The sequence below is a fragment of the Ailuropoda melanoleuca genome, chromosome 18, assembly GCF_002007445.2.
Source record: "Ailuropoda melanoleuca isolate Jingjing chromosome 18, ASM200744v2, whole genome shotgun sequence".
Classification (NCBI taxonomy): Eukaryota; Metazoa; Chordata; class Mammalia; order Carnivora; family Ursidae; genus Ailuropoda; species Ailuropoda melanoleuca.
In genome coordinates, this window is record NC_048235.1 from 32,405,203 (window position 1) to 32,422,573 (window position 17,371).

At 33.1% G+C, this 17,371-nt stretch overlaps 1 protein-coding gene across 1 annotated transcript in view; it reads left to right on the plus strand.

The window, feature by feature from the left end:
• Positions 1-17,371, plus strand: part of LOC100480836 (A disintegrin and metallopeptidase domain 3) — a 127,847-nt gene that overhangs the window by 44,723 nt on the left and 65,753 nt on the right. Inside the window, exons 7-11 of the mRNA XM_034647691.1 lie at positions 2,695-2,757; positions 7,650-7,721; positions 7,952-8,118; positions 9,196-9,277; positions 13,490-13,629. Coding sequence (XP_034503582.1) covers positions 2,695-2,757; positions 7,650-7,721; positions 7,952-8,118; positions 9,196-9,277; positions 13,490-13,629 — 524 coding nt within the window. The remainder of the gene's footprint in view (positions 1-2,694; positions 2,758-7,649; positions 7,722-7,951; positions 8,119-9,195; positions 9,278-13,489; positions 13,630-17,371) is intronic.

Consider the following 17,371-nt stretch of genomic DNA (forward strand, 5'->3'; position numbering starts at 1 on the left):
AAATAAAAATAAAAATAATGCCTAACTCATACAGTTATTTCAAAGATTAAATAAGTTTATAAATGGAAATTATTTAGCATAGTATGTGGACAAATAAAAAAGTGATCAATAAAAATCACTACTACTATTAATATTTGCACACTGTATTTTCTAATGTAGTGGAGCAAGGTAATTGCAAGTGATGATGGAAAATTTGGGTACAAAACAAAACGTAATAATGAAGTAAAATAGAGACAAAAATTTCAGAACATAAGAAGAAACCAGGATTATCACTGCAGGAATGGAGATAAATGAGTATTGATATGTGTTTGTGAATTTTATCTTTCATGAAGTAATTCGATAATTGCTTTTCATCCTGAATTTGATAGACTTATCTATAGGTTTGGTTAAGCATGTTTCCACATGACCAGTGCTTTTACAAGCACAGATATATAAAATTAATATCTTCAATATATCAGATTTTTAAAAGGAACAGAAAAAATAACACAAAAGCTTATGTTTTAGGTATATTTTTATATTTTTGAAAGTAAACAGACATAAACTTATAAACAATATAAACACCTTCATTATAACCAGAGTTGGAATACTCATCCCTCCTTTAAATCCCCCTAAAATGAAAAGGGATTTTTAAAATGGCAAGAACATACAAAAAACAAAAACAAAAACAAACAAACAAACAAAAAAAAACAGGAAAGGAGTAATAACAATGGACATTGAAGAGCAGATAGCTAGTTTACAAATCTGAATCCTAAACTGGTAATTGGGATAGGTTATAGGAGACTTGAAATGTACTGCAGTACTATTCATATGTTTCTGGAATTGCATGTCCAGTTCCCCCAGGGATTTTAAAGGTGGGTCCAAGAAGATAAATGGTTGAAAATAAGTTGTGTAAGTATGTAGGAACTGACAGACCATTGGAAGTTGTTTTCCTTGGGGAGTCTAGAAATGGGGACACCAGGTACAGATGTTCTATTGTATTTCCCAATAGAGGAGGAATCCCATACTGAAACTAGTGTGGTTAAGTTAAACTTGGCACATTGGATATTGGGAACCAGGCTTACACATTCTAAGAGGTATATTGGAAGACCCTCTTCAGGAGGGAATCAAAAGAGCCAAAATGAAACAAACAAACAAACAAAAACTAACCACATTAATAGCAGGGTTTTCCCAACCAACAACCCAGACAGAATTACTCTCTGTAAAGACAACAGCTCATAAACTCCATATGTAGTTATAAAGATGTTGAAATAAGCTATTAAATGCTCAGTTGCTAATATGAAGAGGCACTAAACATATGATCAAACATTTAGTATGAAAGATAGAGACATTAATAAATCAAAATTTTCAAGTTTGAGGTACCAAAGAATACAGAGGGTGAAGAAAACAAAATAAGAATGAAGTGCTATTTAAAAAATAACATTCAGGGGGCTCCTGGGTGGCACAGCGGTTAAGCGTCTGCCTTCAGCTCAGGGCGTGATCCTGGCGTTATGGGATCGAGCCCCACAAGGCTCCTCCGCTATGAGCCTGCTTCTTCCTCTCCCACTCCCCCTTGCTTGTGTTCCCTCTCTCGCTGGCTGTCTCTATCTCTGTCAAATAAATAAATAAAATCTTTAAAAAAAAAATAACATTCAGTGGATAAGTAACAGTTGTTGGAAATTAAAAGTATGAAAATAAAAATGTAAAAACTCAATAGAAAGTTCAAAGGATAAAATTCCAGAAATTACACAAAAAGAAAGAACAAGGACAAATGATGGAAATTTGAGAGATAAGAAATGAAATTAAAATGACAATATAGGTGGGCGCCTGGGTGCCTCAGTCCATTAAGCATCTGGGTTTCTGCTCAGGTCGTGATCTCGGGGTCCTGGGATGGAGCCCTGAATAGGGATCCCTGTTTGGCAGGGAGTCTGCTTTTCCCTCTCCCTCTGCCCCTCCTCCCTGCTCATTCTCTCTCTCTCTCTCTCTCAAATAAAATCTTTTAAAAAATAAAATAACAATATGGGTGATAGAAGTTTCAGTATGAATAAATGAGAAAATTGAACTGAATAACTCATAAAACAATTTAAAAAAAATTCTCAGAATTATTTAAGATTGGGGCTTCTGGTGGCTCAATTAATATAACTGTGATAGAGTTAACATAAATAATTAAAAGTAAAAAATAATGAGAAATTAAAGGCAATGTTTGGGGGAAAGATGATGGGAGTTAATTTAGTGTAAAGGTTGGAAGAGGGTCTAAGATGAAGGTTTTTAGAAAAAGTAAACATGGGTTCTCCCTCATTTCACTAACTCTTTTGAGGAATCTAATTATAAAGAATATAAGATAAAAGCTATTGATTTGTTCCTAAAACTTTTATTTGAATCTCACCTGCTTATTCTTTGAGGGACCACCATCCTCTCATTTTCCTATTACCTATATCTATATCTTTATATATCTTTAGCAAACTATCCTATCATCTATCTATCTATCTATCATCTATCTACCTATCATCTATCTATCCTATATCATCTCTCTACCTATCATCTATCTGTGATCTATCATCTCTCTATCATCTATCATCTATCATCTATCATCATCAGTCTGTCTATCCCTTTCTGTGTGTGTATATATATAATGTAAGTGAGAATAACAAACAATATAAGAATTTTTTCTAATGTTTTATTTTTATGTTTATTTAATTCATGTCCTCTGTTTTGCAGAAAGATTCAGATGAACAACTGAAAAAAATTCTGAAAATACAAATCATTATGGATAAAGCTTTGGTATGCATTATCGATATTGATAATATCTTTGTTTTGTATTTAAATTCAAAGGGAATATGAAAATGAGAATTCCACTTGTCTGAAATACAGATATATTTTACTCTGTTCAAAATATGTATCTTGAGTGTAGCAGGACATAAAGAAATGCCAACTGCCTTTGCATTGACATTGGGGGACTAGTATTTATAGTATTGATTTCAAAATCAATATAGAACTTTAGCAAAAATGGACAATTTGTATCTATGGAAGAGTTCTACTACATTTTAATATAGTCAATTATAATGAGCTGCATATATTTCTGGATCCACCCCAAATAGTGACGAAACTCTTGCATAAATTAATTTTCATTTTAAAATAAGCTATTTAATTTATTATTCAATTGGAGATTCCTGTTATTAAAAAGACCTTTTATAAGGTTATTTTATGCTTTATAATTTATTGGATTCTCCTGGATTCTCTGATGGAAATTTTCTATTTTAAAAGTGGGAAGAATTATTCATAGTAGTTAGGGAACATATTTTTAAAGATTTTATTTATTTATTTGACAGAGCAGGGTGAGAGGCAGAGCGAGAAGCAGACTTCCTGCTGAGCAAGGAGCCGAATATGGGACTTGATCCCAGGACCCTGGGATCATGACCTGAGCTGAAGGCAGACGCTTAACTGACTGAACAACCCAGGCACCCCAGTTAGGGAAATTTTTGTTTATATAATCAGTTTTAGCAAAACCATTATGGGTAGCAATTAGGAAATATGATCTTTTCATTATCATTGATATTTTTGAATAAGGTCTGTCAATATGTGCCATAATTTTCAAAATTAGATTTTGTTGATAAAAGGAAATATTTAGATCTTTAATTTTTTATAAAAACAACAGGAAAAAATAGACAAAATAATAAAGAAAAAAGAACATATAATTTTATTATCAGGAGATAAATTTTATGTACACATTTCCTTTTTTAAATACACACACACACACATATATATATACACACATGTATATGTATGTTCTTATACCTTTGTTTTATATATGCTATTTTGTAAGTTATTTTATAATGTTTTCCCACATATTAATAAAATATATTATTTCAATTTAATTTTATCATTTACATAGTGTCTGATTAATATATTTAATATAATTTAATCTATTTTACTAGCTAATGCCCTTTGGGGGGGCATTTAGATTTAGGTTTTGTTGTTATATGGGGAATAATACTCTTTTGTCTTAATACCAGTATCACAAGCATTGAAATTATGCTCTGCCACAGCTGCCCCCATGAGGTTGTTAATATTAATTCTAGACAGCCTACTTTCCTCTCTCCATTTAACTGGATAATTTCTTTCATTCCAATAAAAACAGAAGGCATTTTCAATGCAAATGTCATCACGAGAAAACAACAACAAAGAACTCCAGAGCTTTTATATCCTATGATTAGTATTCCCTCTCTTTTTTAGGTTCAGTTTATCTGTCTTAAATTTTAAAATATGACTTTGAAAACTATTTTTTTCCTTACTCAGATAATCCCTGCCTTTTCATTAGAATGTTTAGTTGACTTAATGTTTATCAAAATGGTTTCTCCACTCTATAGAACATAAGAACTAGGAAGATCGGTAGGGGAAGAAAGGGATAAAGAAAGGGGGGTAATCAGAAGGGGGAATGAAGCATGAGAGACTATGGACTCTGAGAAACAAACTGAGGGCTTCAGAGGGGAGGGAGGTGGGGGAATGGGATAGACCGGTGATGGGTAGTAAGGAGGGCAAGTATTGCATGGTGCACTGGGTGTTATACGCAACTAATGAATCATTGAGCTTTACATCGGAAGCCGGGGATGTACTGTATGGTGACTAACATAATATAATAAAATATAATTATAAAAAAATAAAATAAATAAAAAAGAGTACATTTATCATAATGAAAAAAAGTTTATCAGAATTGCTAATACTGTGGATGTAGGTTAAATACTGCTATGCTATCAGTGTTCTATTTGTCCTATTATTCTTTTGTTCCTCCTTTGTTACTCTTGGATTACTGGGTTATTTTTAGGTTTTATCTTTGTCTCCTATATTGTTTTCTTCTGCATTCTCTTTTTATGCCCCACATTTTACCCCAGTGGTTTCTCTGTTGGTTTGAATTAACATTCCTAACTAGAATTAGTATTATACCCTTCACATATAATGTAAGAGCTTTATAACACTAAAGTTCCATTGAACCCCCATGTGGATATTAACCCCTTAACAAATATATCATTGGTCTTCTCCTTTTCACTAGGGTTTGTTGTTGTTGTTGTTGTTGATTATTTCTTTCACCATGCAAAAGGTTTTTTTCCCTAAAAGCTTTTTATTTTGATGTAGTCCCAATAGTTAATTTTTGCTTTTGTTTCCCCTGCCTTAGAAGAAATACCTAGAAAAGTGTTGCTATGGTGGATGTCAGAAAGATTACTGCCTGTGCTCTCTTCTAGGATTTTTATGGTTTCAGGTCTCACATTTACATCTTTAATCCATTTGAGTTTATTTTTGTGTATGATGTTAGAAAGTGGTCCAGTTTCATTCTTTTACATTTAGCTGTCCAGTTTTTGCAGCATCATTTATGGAAGAGATTGTCTTTTCCCCATTGTATATGCTTGCCTCCTTTGTCATAGAGTAAATGACTATATAATTGTGGGTTTATTTCTGGCCTTTCTATTCTGTTCCATTGATCTATGTGTCTACTTTTGTGCCAATACCATACTGTTTTGATTACTACAGCTTTGTAATATATCTTGAGATATGCAATTGTGTTACCTCCAGCTTTGTTCTTTCTCAACATTGTTTTGGCTATTTAGGATCTTGGTGGTTCCATTACATAGCCATAAAATGCAATGAGGTCATACTATTTGTGACAACATGGATGGACCTAGAGACTATTATGCTAAATAATATAACTCAGACTGAGAAAAACAAGTACCATATGATTTTACTCATATGTGGAATCTAAAAATAATAAACAAGAAGCCGAATTAGACACGTAAACACAGAGAAAAAACCGATGGCTGCCAGAGCGGAGGGAGTTGGGAATTAGGTAAAATGGGGGAACGGGAGTGGGAACAACAGTTATGGAATGAATGTTATGGGAATAAAAGGCACAACATAGCATTAGAAATAGAGTCAATGATATTGTAATAGCTTTGTAAGGTGACAGTAACTACACTTGTGGTGAGCATAGGATAATGTTTATACTTTTGAAATTACTGTGCTGTACACCTGAAACTAATATAACATTTTGTGTCAACTACACTCAGATAAAAAATTAATGAAAATAATGGTAAAAATAACTCTATGTGATTTTTTCTGAAACCAAATTTGTCAATTTCTGTAGGACCTAAGGGCAATAAACTCTTGTAATTCCTTGGCACCCTGTGGTCCCAAGTCCAGCTGTTATTCTTTTTTTTTTTTTAATTTTTTATATAAATTCAATTAGCCAACATATAGTACATCATTAGTTTCAGATGTAGTGTTCAATATGTGTTACTATATTTTACATTGTCCTGTGTTATAAACTACAAAATAATTTTAAAATATTCACTTGTTTAAATAAATTAAGGGAAAAAAAGAATTTAATTTTTCCCTCATGTTTACCATTTTCAAAGCTCTTCTTCCCTAAGTCTGTGTTTCTGATATTTCTGTTTAGCCTGTTAATGAATTTGCTTCAGCTTTTGTTCATCTGAAATTATTTTTATCTTCACTTTTTAAATATTTTATTTGGAAATATTTTTAAATTTTCAAAAAAGTTGCAAGAATAAGAATAAGACAAGAAATACTTATGCTCTCTTTACTTAGATTTATTAATATTGTATCCCATTATCTCTTGTGCTCTATTTGAAAGTAAGTCGTAAATTGCATCGTGGAGCTTTTTTTTTTCAGTGTGCATTTACATAGAATAAGATCCTTATCTTATAAAACTGCAATAGAGTTTTTCATGTAAGGAAAAATAATATTGTTAAAATACTTTTTGTCAAGTCTACCATAACTTAATTGCATTATAGTTGGACAGTGTGATCTAAGTGACACTTAATGTTTTTTATTCAAATAACTTTTTAATGACCTAATATGGGTCAATTTATATAAAACTTTCATGTATGTTTGAAAATATATATATTATACATATACATTATCTCATTGTTTTATATAAGCCTTTATTCACCTTTACTCATACCACACATGCTGCACTGTGTAAATATACAGTATGATTTATTGGGAAAGATTACACAGAGAAATAGCAAAGTACAAATAATTTTCAGAGACCTAGGAGGATAACATCTCCTTTGTCTATGTCAGACAACTCTATCCATTTATTTTCTGTTAGTAGTTTTCGGCAGACCTGCTGCAGATTATTTAAGATCTCAAGCTGCCACTTTTCATGTTTTCAGCAAAAACTTAGAAATGTGTGTACACATACAATTAAAGTATTTAAGAGGAAATATGTGATTTTTGTTTCCTTGAATGAGGAAAATTGCCTGAGTTTATTCTTATTATTATGGTACATTGTTTATCCAGGATATGTAGTTATGTTATCTTATTGCAATGAAGATAAATGGTGGCGGATAAAGCAGATAAAAATGACTTAGTAGCTTAGAGATTTGAGTCCTGGTTCTTATCTTATACAATCTTGGAGCCTTAACTTTCAACCTTTCATTTTTATATGTGTAAAGAGGAAAATACTCATAACCTTCTCATTTTAACATTACTGATTGATATGTAAGCTCCCTAGGTTTAAGCCTAAAACTTACTAAGCAATTGATAAATCTTAATTCTGCTTTTTTCCTTTCACTGAACACCACCTTATTTTAACATTTTATATCCATTTAAAATGTGATCGTGTAGTAATTTTCAATAGTGAAACAAAATTTGTCTTTCAGTTTGATTATATGGGCTCAGAAGTGGCAGTTGCAGCTGAGAAAGTTGTCCATATCTTTGGTCTAATCAACACGGTAAGTATTTATGTCTCATTTAAATATTAAACATTGCTATTAATGCAATAAGATTGTATGAATAGCATTTGCGATTTTATTAAAAAGTATAGTCTTCCCAATTAGTTTCATCTACCAATGGATTTCATTTCCAGAAATGAGTAAATTGAATATATTAGCATTATGTATAGAGATATAATATAATACTTATGACTACCTAAAACTGTATGTGATGTATCTTCTATTTTTAGATGTTTTTCCAGCTTAAAGTGACTGTCAAGTTAACTTCCTTGGAGCTCTGGTCAGATCAAAATAAGATTTCAACTAAGGGGGATGCTGATGATGTACTACAAAGATTTGTGTCATGGAAAGAACAATTTTTGTTTCAAAGATCTCATGATATGGCATACTTACTAATGTAAGTGTGTTTTTTGCATTGATATAAGTTTTATCAAATTATATGATATGTTAGCTATCAAAATTATATATAAAATATATTATATATAATGATAAGAAACCTAAAAAATTGTATGTATATTGTTAACAAAGTGCAAAATATAAAAATCTGATAACAATGTAAGACACTAAATCATGGTAGGCCATTATTCTCAGAGTAGACTGTTTATCCATGAAAATGTAATAAACTTGAAAATTTGGAAAGCCTTGGGAGAAACATGGGGCCTCAAGGGTTTTGAAGATTTACTCAGAGGTAAATAATTGAAACCATCTTTTTAACATTAAATAAAATATAAATTAGTTAACAGAATGCAGTAATTGCATATAAAGCTGGTTACAATGCGAAATATTTAAATAGTAGTATGGTTACCTTCTGGTATTTATATACTTACCCAAGGTGTGGCTATATAACCTATATGTATCGTACCTTTCAAAAGTTTTTCTTTTGCTTGACTCATTTGATTACATGGAAAAAATAAACACGCAATTCTGAAGGTCTTAAGCAATATGGAATACATTTATACATCTATTGGTATTTCCTGTGACATTTAAGGTCAGATTTGGGGACTCAGGAGCCATATTAACAGGACTGAAATGTGTGAGGACGCTTTCTGCATCCTTTTTCTGTTAGCGTACTGCACATTTTCTTCTCTCTCCCTGTCCTCCAGTCCGATGTTTTTTACACACCTTAAAGGACCACTATGTACAAATCATGGCAGTAAGCTATCCTGACTTGTACACCTTAGAATTATGTCCATCCAGTGGTGGCAACAGTGATGATTAAAGTTTTGAAAGGATTAGACCCTGCTGGGTTTGGGGCTGTGCATCATATAATGTTAAAGTAGACCTTAGAACCTAACTTTGTAGGAACTGTGGGAGGTTACCCAAACACAAAATGATTGAAAATATTAGATGTGATATGTAATATTCAAGTTTCAAAAAAACAGCTTTCTTTACTGAGGAATCCAATTCTTAAAAGGTCATTCAGTTATTAATAATTTAAACTGCATTTATTTACAAGAAAAATTTTGTTATTTAGTTACAGAGACCATCCTAATTATGTGGGAGCAACATATCATGGAATGGCATGCAATCCAAAGTTCGCTGCAGGAATTGCTCTGGTATGCATTTTATTCCCATCTATTCAATAATTATATCATGTTTTGAAAGTTAACATTCACTTCAAGGAGCCAAAGTCCATAGAGTATATTCACCATGCTGTTTTGACACATTTTTATAAAATAATTTTTATTTGGATTTTGAACCTCAAATATTACAATTTTTAAAAGTTTTTTTGTGGTAAAATACACAGAACATGAAATTTACCGTCTTAACTATTTTAATTGTATATAGTTCAATAGTGTTAAGTATGTTCCATTGTTGTGTAACAGATCTCCAGAACTCTTCATTTTGCATATCTGTAGCTTTGTACCTTTTCACCAACATTGTCCCATTTTCCAAACCCTCTCGCCCCTGGCATCCACCATTCTACTGTCTACTGTATGACATTTTTGGATTCCACATATAAGGTGATCATACGATATTTGTCTGCATATGTCTAGATTATTTCTCTTAGCATAGTACCATCTAGGTTCATCTGTGTCTTTGCAAATAGCAGAATTTCATTCTTTTTATGGCTGAATAAAATTCCATTCTGTGTGTGTATAGGTGACATTTTATTTTTCCATTCTGTCAATGAACACTTAAGTTGTTTTCAATACCTTGGCTATCATAAATAATGCTGCAGTGACTGTGGGAGTGCAGATATCTCTTTATGATACTGGTTTCAGTTAGTTTGGATAGAAATGCAAGAGTGAGTTTGCTGGATCATATGGTAATCTTATCTTTAATATTTTGAGGAACCATCATACTGATTTTGAGAAAGGTTGTGAAATTTTATAATTCCACCAGCAGTTCACATTATATTCATCACATCCTCACCAACACCTGTTATTTTCTGTGGTTGCTTTTTTTTTTTTATGGTAGCAATCTTATTACGTATGTGGTGATATCTCAATGTGGTTTTGATTTGCATTTCTATGATTATTAGTAATATTAAGAATCTTTTTATATGATTTTTAGTCTTTTGTATATCCCCTCTGGAGAAATGTCTATTCAAGTCTTTAGCCCATTTTTAATTGGTTTATATGTATTTGATTTTTTTATTCTTGGATTGTAGGAGTTCTTTATATTTTGGATGTTAATCTGTTATCAGGTATTTGATACGCAAATTTTCCCCCCACTTTGTAGGTTGCCTTTATACTCTGTTGATCATGTCCTTTGAAGCACAAATGTTTTATGTTTGGTGTAGTCCCATTTGTCCATTTTTGCTTTTGTTGCCTCTGCTTTTGGCATCATAGCTAAGAAATCGACGTCAAACCCAATGTCGTGAAGATTTTCCCCTGTGTTTTCTTTTAAGAGTTTTAAACTTTGGGGTCTTACATTTAGATTTTTAAGCCGTTTTTGAATTAATCTTTGTATATGGTGAAATATAGAGGTCTAAATTTATTCTTCTGTATGTGCATATCCAATGTTCCCATCACCATTTATTGAAAAAGTTACCTTTTCTTCATTGAGTATCCTTGCTTAAGAGACTGTCCTTTCTGTATTATGTTATCTTGGCACCCTTTTATAGATCATTTAACCATATATGCAAGGGTTTATTTCTAGGGTCTCTCATCTATTTCAGTGATATATATGTCTGTCTTTATGCCAGTACCATACTGTTTTGATTACTTTGTTTTATAATATGTTTTGAAATCAGTATGTGTCCTTCAACTCTGTTCTTCTTTTTCGAAATTGGCATGGTTATTTATGGTCCCTTGAGATTCCATATTAATTTGGGGATAATTTTTTTCTATTTCTATTAACAGCTTAACTTCAATTAAATACAAAAGCACTACTCCTTTATAATTCTAGTCCACACTTTGTGTTGCTACATAGATTATAGGATTTGTTTTGTTTCATTTGGTATTTGTCCTTCCAATTCTATATATTTAAAAGTGAATTTATCCATCAAAATTACAATAATGCATGTTACTATATTTGTCCATGTATATACCTGTATTACAGAACTTTATATTTTTCTTTTGGCTTTGGGTTGCTGTCTAGCATCCTTTCTTTTCAACATGTCTACCTCCATTTAGCATTTCTTATAGATCAGGTCTAGTGGTTATTAACTTTTGTTCATTACCTCAGCTTTTATTTTTCTGAAAAAAGTCTTCATGTCCTCATTATATTTTGAAATACAGTTTCGCCTGATATAATTTTGGTTGACAGTCTTCCAGCATTTAAAAAGTATTCATCCCGATCCCTTCTGGCCTATAAGGTTTCTCCTGAAAAATCTACTGATAATCTTATGGGAACTCCCTTATAGGTGACAAGTCAGTTTGTCTTGCTGCTTTCAGGATTCTTTCCTTGTCTTTGGCTATGGGGAATCTTTGTGAGTCTCTGGATTTATCTTGGTTGGAATTTGTTGACCTTCTTTTGTATGTTCACTCAGATTTCTGAAGTTTGTAGTCATTATTTCTCCAAATAAACTTTCTGTCCCTTTATTTCTCTCTTCTCTTTCTGAGACTCATTATAGAAATAATGCATACATTGGTCTGCTTGTTGATGTAAATAGCTTCTTTTTATATTCTTCATTCTTTTTTTCTTGTTATTTCTCTCACTAGATGATTTCAAATGATCAGCCTTCAGTTCTGATTCTTTCTTCTGCCTGATCAAATCTGATTTTAAATAATTCCCTTAAAATTTTAGTTCATTTATTGTACTTTTCAGCTCTAGAATTTTTTAAAATAATATTTTAAATCTCCTTGTTGATATCTATACGGAGACTTTATTCAGAATTTATTCAGATATCATTTGAAAATCAATTAATGTAACCAATTCCACAAATAGGTTAAACAAGAAAAATTCTTTGATCATATCAATTGATGCAGAAAAAGAATTTGACAAATCCCACACCATTTGTGATGAAATTTAGGAAAGGAGGTCTGGAAGGGAACTTCCTTAACATGAGAAAGAAAACCTAGAAAAAACCTATAGCTAACACTTCAATGGTGAGAAACTAAATGCTTTTCCAGTGAGATCAGGAAAAAGGCAAGAATTTAACTTACCAGTCCTTTTCAGCTTTGTACTGGGAGTGCAAAACACTGGTAACACAAAATGCTATAAGGATGAAGAGCAACAGAAACTCTCATTCATGAAGATGGGAATGCTAAATGGTACAGCCACAGTAGAAGACAGTTTGGGGATTTCTTACTCTTACCTGTGATCCAGCAGTGGTCCTCTTGGCAGTCACCCAAATGAGTTGAAAACATGTCCACACAAAATCATGTACGTGAATATTTATGGCAGCTTTATTCGTAATTACCAAAAATTGGAAGGAACCAGATGTCTTTTAATAAGTGGATGATAAAAACACTGAAATAAATACATATAAAGAAATATTATTGAGTGACTTAATAAGTGAGCCATTAAGCCATGAGAAGATATAGAGGAATCTAATACTTGTTAGTGAAAGAAGCCATTTGGAGAAAAAGCTAAATACTGTTTTATCCTGTATTATACTGTATATTGTACTGTATTATTATTCTGTGACATTCCATAAAAAGCAAAACTATGGAGATAATGCAAAGAGCATTGATTGCCAGAGGTTTCTGTGTTGCCAATATCACTACTTCTCAAGTTTTAGTTTTTAAGACAAAAGAAATGCTACTTGCAAGATGTTATAGTATTCTCCCTTCTTTAGAAAACAGTTAGTTTGATTTATCCCCCTAAAACTATTTCTGAAGTCAAAACTAATTGCCAAGTGAACCTTTAAGAATCTGTGTTTTCTTTCTGAGTGTTCATTTGAAAAGTAATATAGTTACTGAAGCAATGCTTAATCTTCTCAATTTAAAAAGAAATTAGGGACAGTTGGGTAGCTCAGTCAGTGAAGTATCCAACTCTTTATTTTGCCTAAGGTCATGATCTCAGGGTCATATGATTGAGCCCTATGTTGGTTCTTTCTCAAATAAATAAATCAATAAATAATAAAAATAAATTTAAAACAAATTTAAAAAATAAAAAAACAGGATTTAAGTCAATAATGTCATAAAATCATGAAATTGCATTAATCTTAATTGTTATTTCTCAATGCTTTTTGGACTAAAAATGCTATTACTCAAAGATAATAACAAAATTTACCTAATATTTTCCATATTTTTAAGCAAATAACGAACTTTTGTATACTAGTTCCTTTTTAAATTTGTATTTGCATTTACTTGAAAAGATAAAATAAGTGAAGAAACAACTAAGATAAAAAATTCTGATTTTTTTTTTCTTTTTAGTATCCACAGACGATAACTTTAGAGGCATTTTCTGTTGTTATGACACAGTTGCTTGGAGTGAGTCTGGGATTAACATATAATAATGACGCCTTCACTTGTTACTGCCCAGGAACTGCATGCATAATGAACACCAAAGCAATGTAAGGTTTTATTTTTGTCAAATCTATATCTTCCCTTGGGAAATGTTTGTAGTATTTTTAAATGTGTAATCTCTTCCAGTATAACCTGATTAAGAATATTTTTTATTAAATGAACATGCACTTATTTAATGTTTACTAAAGGAAGTGAGTACTTTATTGTAAAAAATGTGCTTAATCATTCTATATTCTATGTGATAGTGTAGAGAGAAGGTGGATGTTGATGATAACTTTCTGGGTAAAATTTACTCATTCACCCCCAGATTTTTAATGAGCACCTACTGTGTCCTGGTTATTGTGTTGTTGACTACAAATGATTAACAAGATACATAAGTCATAAATATATTAGTTCATCAGGGACAGAAAATTAAAAGTGGGTATAAGAACAAATAAAATATAAATAGTTTAAGATAGGTGCCAAGAAGAAAACAAATAGGGAAAATATGGGGAGAAAAAATTTTCTGATACAGTAGTCTAGGAATAATTATGGAAATAATTATGTTGGGATCTGAAAGAGAAGGAATGAATCTAGTTATTAAAGACCTCATTGAAAACTTTTCAGTGAAACCAAGTGAAGTAATAGTTGAATAGCAACAAGCTCGAAAAACTTGACAGACTGAAATGAGGTTGTTTCAGGGACGATAAAAAATGGGGGAAAAATAGCTGAGACTATAAGGAAGAATGTTTTAGACATAAGAAAAAGAAGTAACATAGAGTGAGGCTAAAGAATTAGGGGAAGAAGTCCAGGATGTGATATAAGAATTTAGAAAAGAGCCTGATCATGCACTCATGATGTGGGAATTGGGGTTTTATAACAAATGTAATGAAATATATTTTTAATTGGCTCATTCAGTATGGATAGTAAAAATTATCTTGTAAAATATATCAGAGAGAGCACTAATATAGTGATATTTGGGAAATGATGAATTTCACAATAATCAATAGCCATTTCTTAAGACTGAGGGAAAAGGAGATGTCAAGAATTATTTGGAGGTAGGGGTTCTGGATCAAGAAGGCAATATAGGAAGAATCTGAACTCATGTCCTCCTACAGACACAACAAATCCATAGCTATGTATGGAACATTTTCCTCTAAAAAATATAAAAATTAGCTGAGGACTGCCTACATATTAGGCGAACAAGAAAAAGCCCATATCAGAGTGGGTAGGGGAGGCTAAGACATAATCTTACATCTTTCTGTAATTCCCACCACTCCCACAACAACCCACAATTAGGAGGAAACTGAAATCAGGAGTTTCTCCATGAGGAATAAAGGGTTTGAATCCTCATTGGACACTCCAGCTGTTAAGATAGCAGGTACTCATTTGGCTCTCTCCATCTGTTGTACTCTAGAATGTCAACTTTTAGAGTTGTCTGGCATACCAATTTTGGTAGCTGCTGCCCAAAAGGCAACCTTTGATCACCTACCTCTCGTGGCCAGAAAGGTTTGTATTTCTGGGTCTCATGGAGCTATAACAAATGAAGAGACAGTTCTTGGCCAGCTACTGCTTTCCTAACATTGCACAGATAACAGACTGAAACACAACCTCAGTCTTTCTGTGAAATGGCCTATTTGCTCATCCTGGAGCTTCTGCATGAGGGTAAGGCTTCTGGTTTGGGGCACCTCTGGAGTCCTACTAAGGAACACTCTGGAAATGGAGTCTATGCCATTTTGTGCCCTTGCTCTGCCTTATAACAGATCTCTGAGATCTCAGAGAAAGGAACTTTTACAATCATCTGGTACCCCAATTTTTTAAAATGCTGCATAGTGGACACCTCTGTATCTCCTGGCTTTTTTGGCCATCAGGATGTATGTTTGTGGTCCCATAGCACTGTGTATATTTTCATACTTTAAAATATGTTGCTTGAGGGTCTGTCTTCCAATCACACTGAACCTAGGTGCTGATTGAGATCCTCCCCTTTGGGGCAATGAAAAGTCTTGGTACATCCTTCACCACTTGGAGCCAAAAACTAAAATATGCTGCTTGGACAATCACAAGAGTTTAAGAGACAACCAAGAGTTAGGACAAGATTGAATGGCAAGATTCATCTCCTGTGTGAGGCCACCCCTTCAAAACTAGAAGATGTGACTGTTTCTTCTAATACATATCAATGGACAGAGAAAAAAACAAAATGAAGAGACAGAGGAATGTATTCCAAGCAAAAGAAGGTGGCAAAACATCGGCAAAGGACCTTAATGGTACAGAAGTAAATAATCTACCTAATGAATTTGGAGTAATGGTCATAAAGATGCTCATCAAGCTCAGGAAGAGAATGAATGAATAAGGTGAGAACATCAACAAAGAGTTATAAAATATAAGAAAATACCCAATAGAAGTCATAGAACTGTAGAATAAAATAACAGAACTGGAAATTCAATAAAGGGATTAAACAGCAAAATAGATGAAGAATAAGAAAGGAACAGTGAACTCAAGAATAGGGTGGTGGAACTCACAATCAGAGCAGCAAAAAGAAAAAGAAAATTGTAAAAATGAAGATAAATAAGGGGCTTACTGGACAAATAAAGCAGACCAATATTCACATTATAGGGATCCCAGAACGGATCCCAAGGGACAGAAAACTAGTTAACATTTGTCACCATGAAGAATAACATGTCTTTTTTTTCTTGTGATAAGAACTTTTAAGATCTAATCTCTTAGCAACTTTCAAAAGTGCAATACAGTGCTCCTCCACCCTTCTACTCCTGGTATGCACCCTTGCCCAGTACAAGAGCACCATCCAAGCAACAACCCATCCTGACATATCAAGTGGGTGCCATCGGCCAGCACTAGAGCCCCTCCCAAGGGCCCCACACTGGGGATCCAGCCACATACTGGTCTGCAAGAGTCATGGCCTGGACTCTCAGGTGGGACAAGGGCCAGCCCTAATCACCGGTGTGCCTGTAGCAGTTGTGGCTGCACCTCACAGGTGCACTGAGAGACAGCCCCACTAACCAGAAAGTTTATACCAGTCATGGCCTATCCAGAACAGGAGAATGCACACAGCCCATACAGGAGATAGTCCTGGGACAACCGGCTTTGGTGCCAGGTGGGTTTGCACTACTGGGCCCAACAGGACCACCTTCTGCTTAAAGCCACTCCTTCAAGACATAACTACCTAGTGCATAGAAACAAACAGAAAGAAGCAAAATGAGGCACCGGACGTTGCAAATGAAAGAACAAGACGAAACCTGAGAAAAAGAACGAAATGGAGATAAAGTTCAAAGTAATGGTCATAAAGGCTGTCAGCAAACCATAAGAAGAATGGATGATCACAGTGAGAACTTCAACAAAGACATAGAAAATATGAAAAAGAACCAATCAAGCTGAAGAATACAGTAATGAAATAAAAACCCACTACACGTAATCAACAGCAGATTAGATGATGCAGAAGACTGGGTAAGCAATCTGGAAGACTGGAGAGTGGAAAGCACCCAGAGAAGCAAAAAGAAAAAAATAATTTAAAAAATTGAGGTTATTTTAAGGGACCTCTAGAGTCACATCAAGCATAATAGCATTCATATTAAAGGTGCCCCGGAAGAAGAAAAGTGAAAGGATCAGAAAACATATCTGAAGAAATAATGTCTGAAAACTTACCTAATCTAGTGAAGGAGATCCAAGTTCAGGAAGCACGGAGTCTCAAATAAGATGGACCCAAAGAGAGCAAAGACACATTATAATCAAAGTGTCAACATTTAAAGATCAACAGAGAATTTTAAAAGCAACAAGAGAAAAACAACTAGTTAT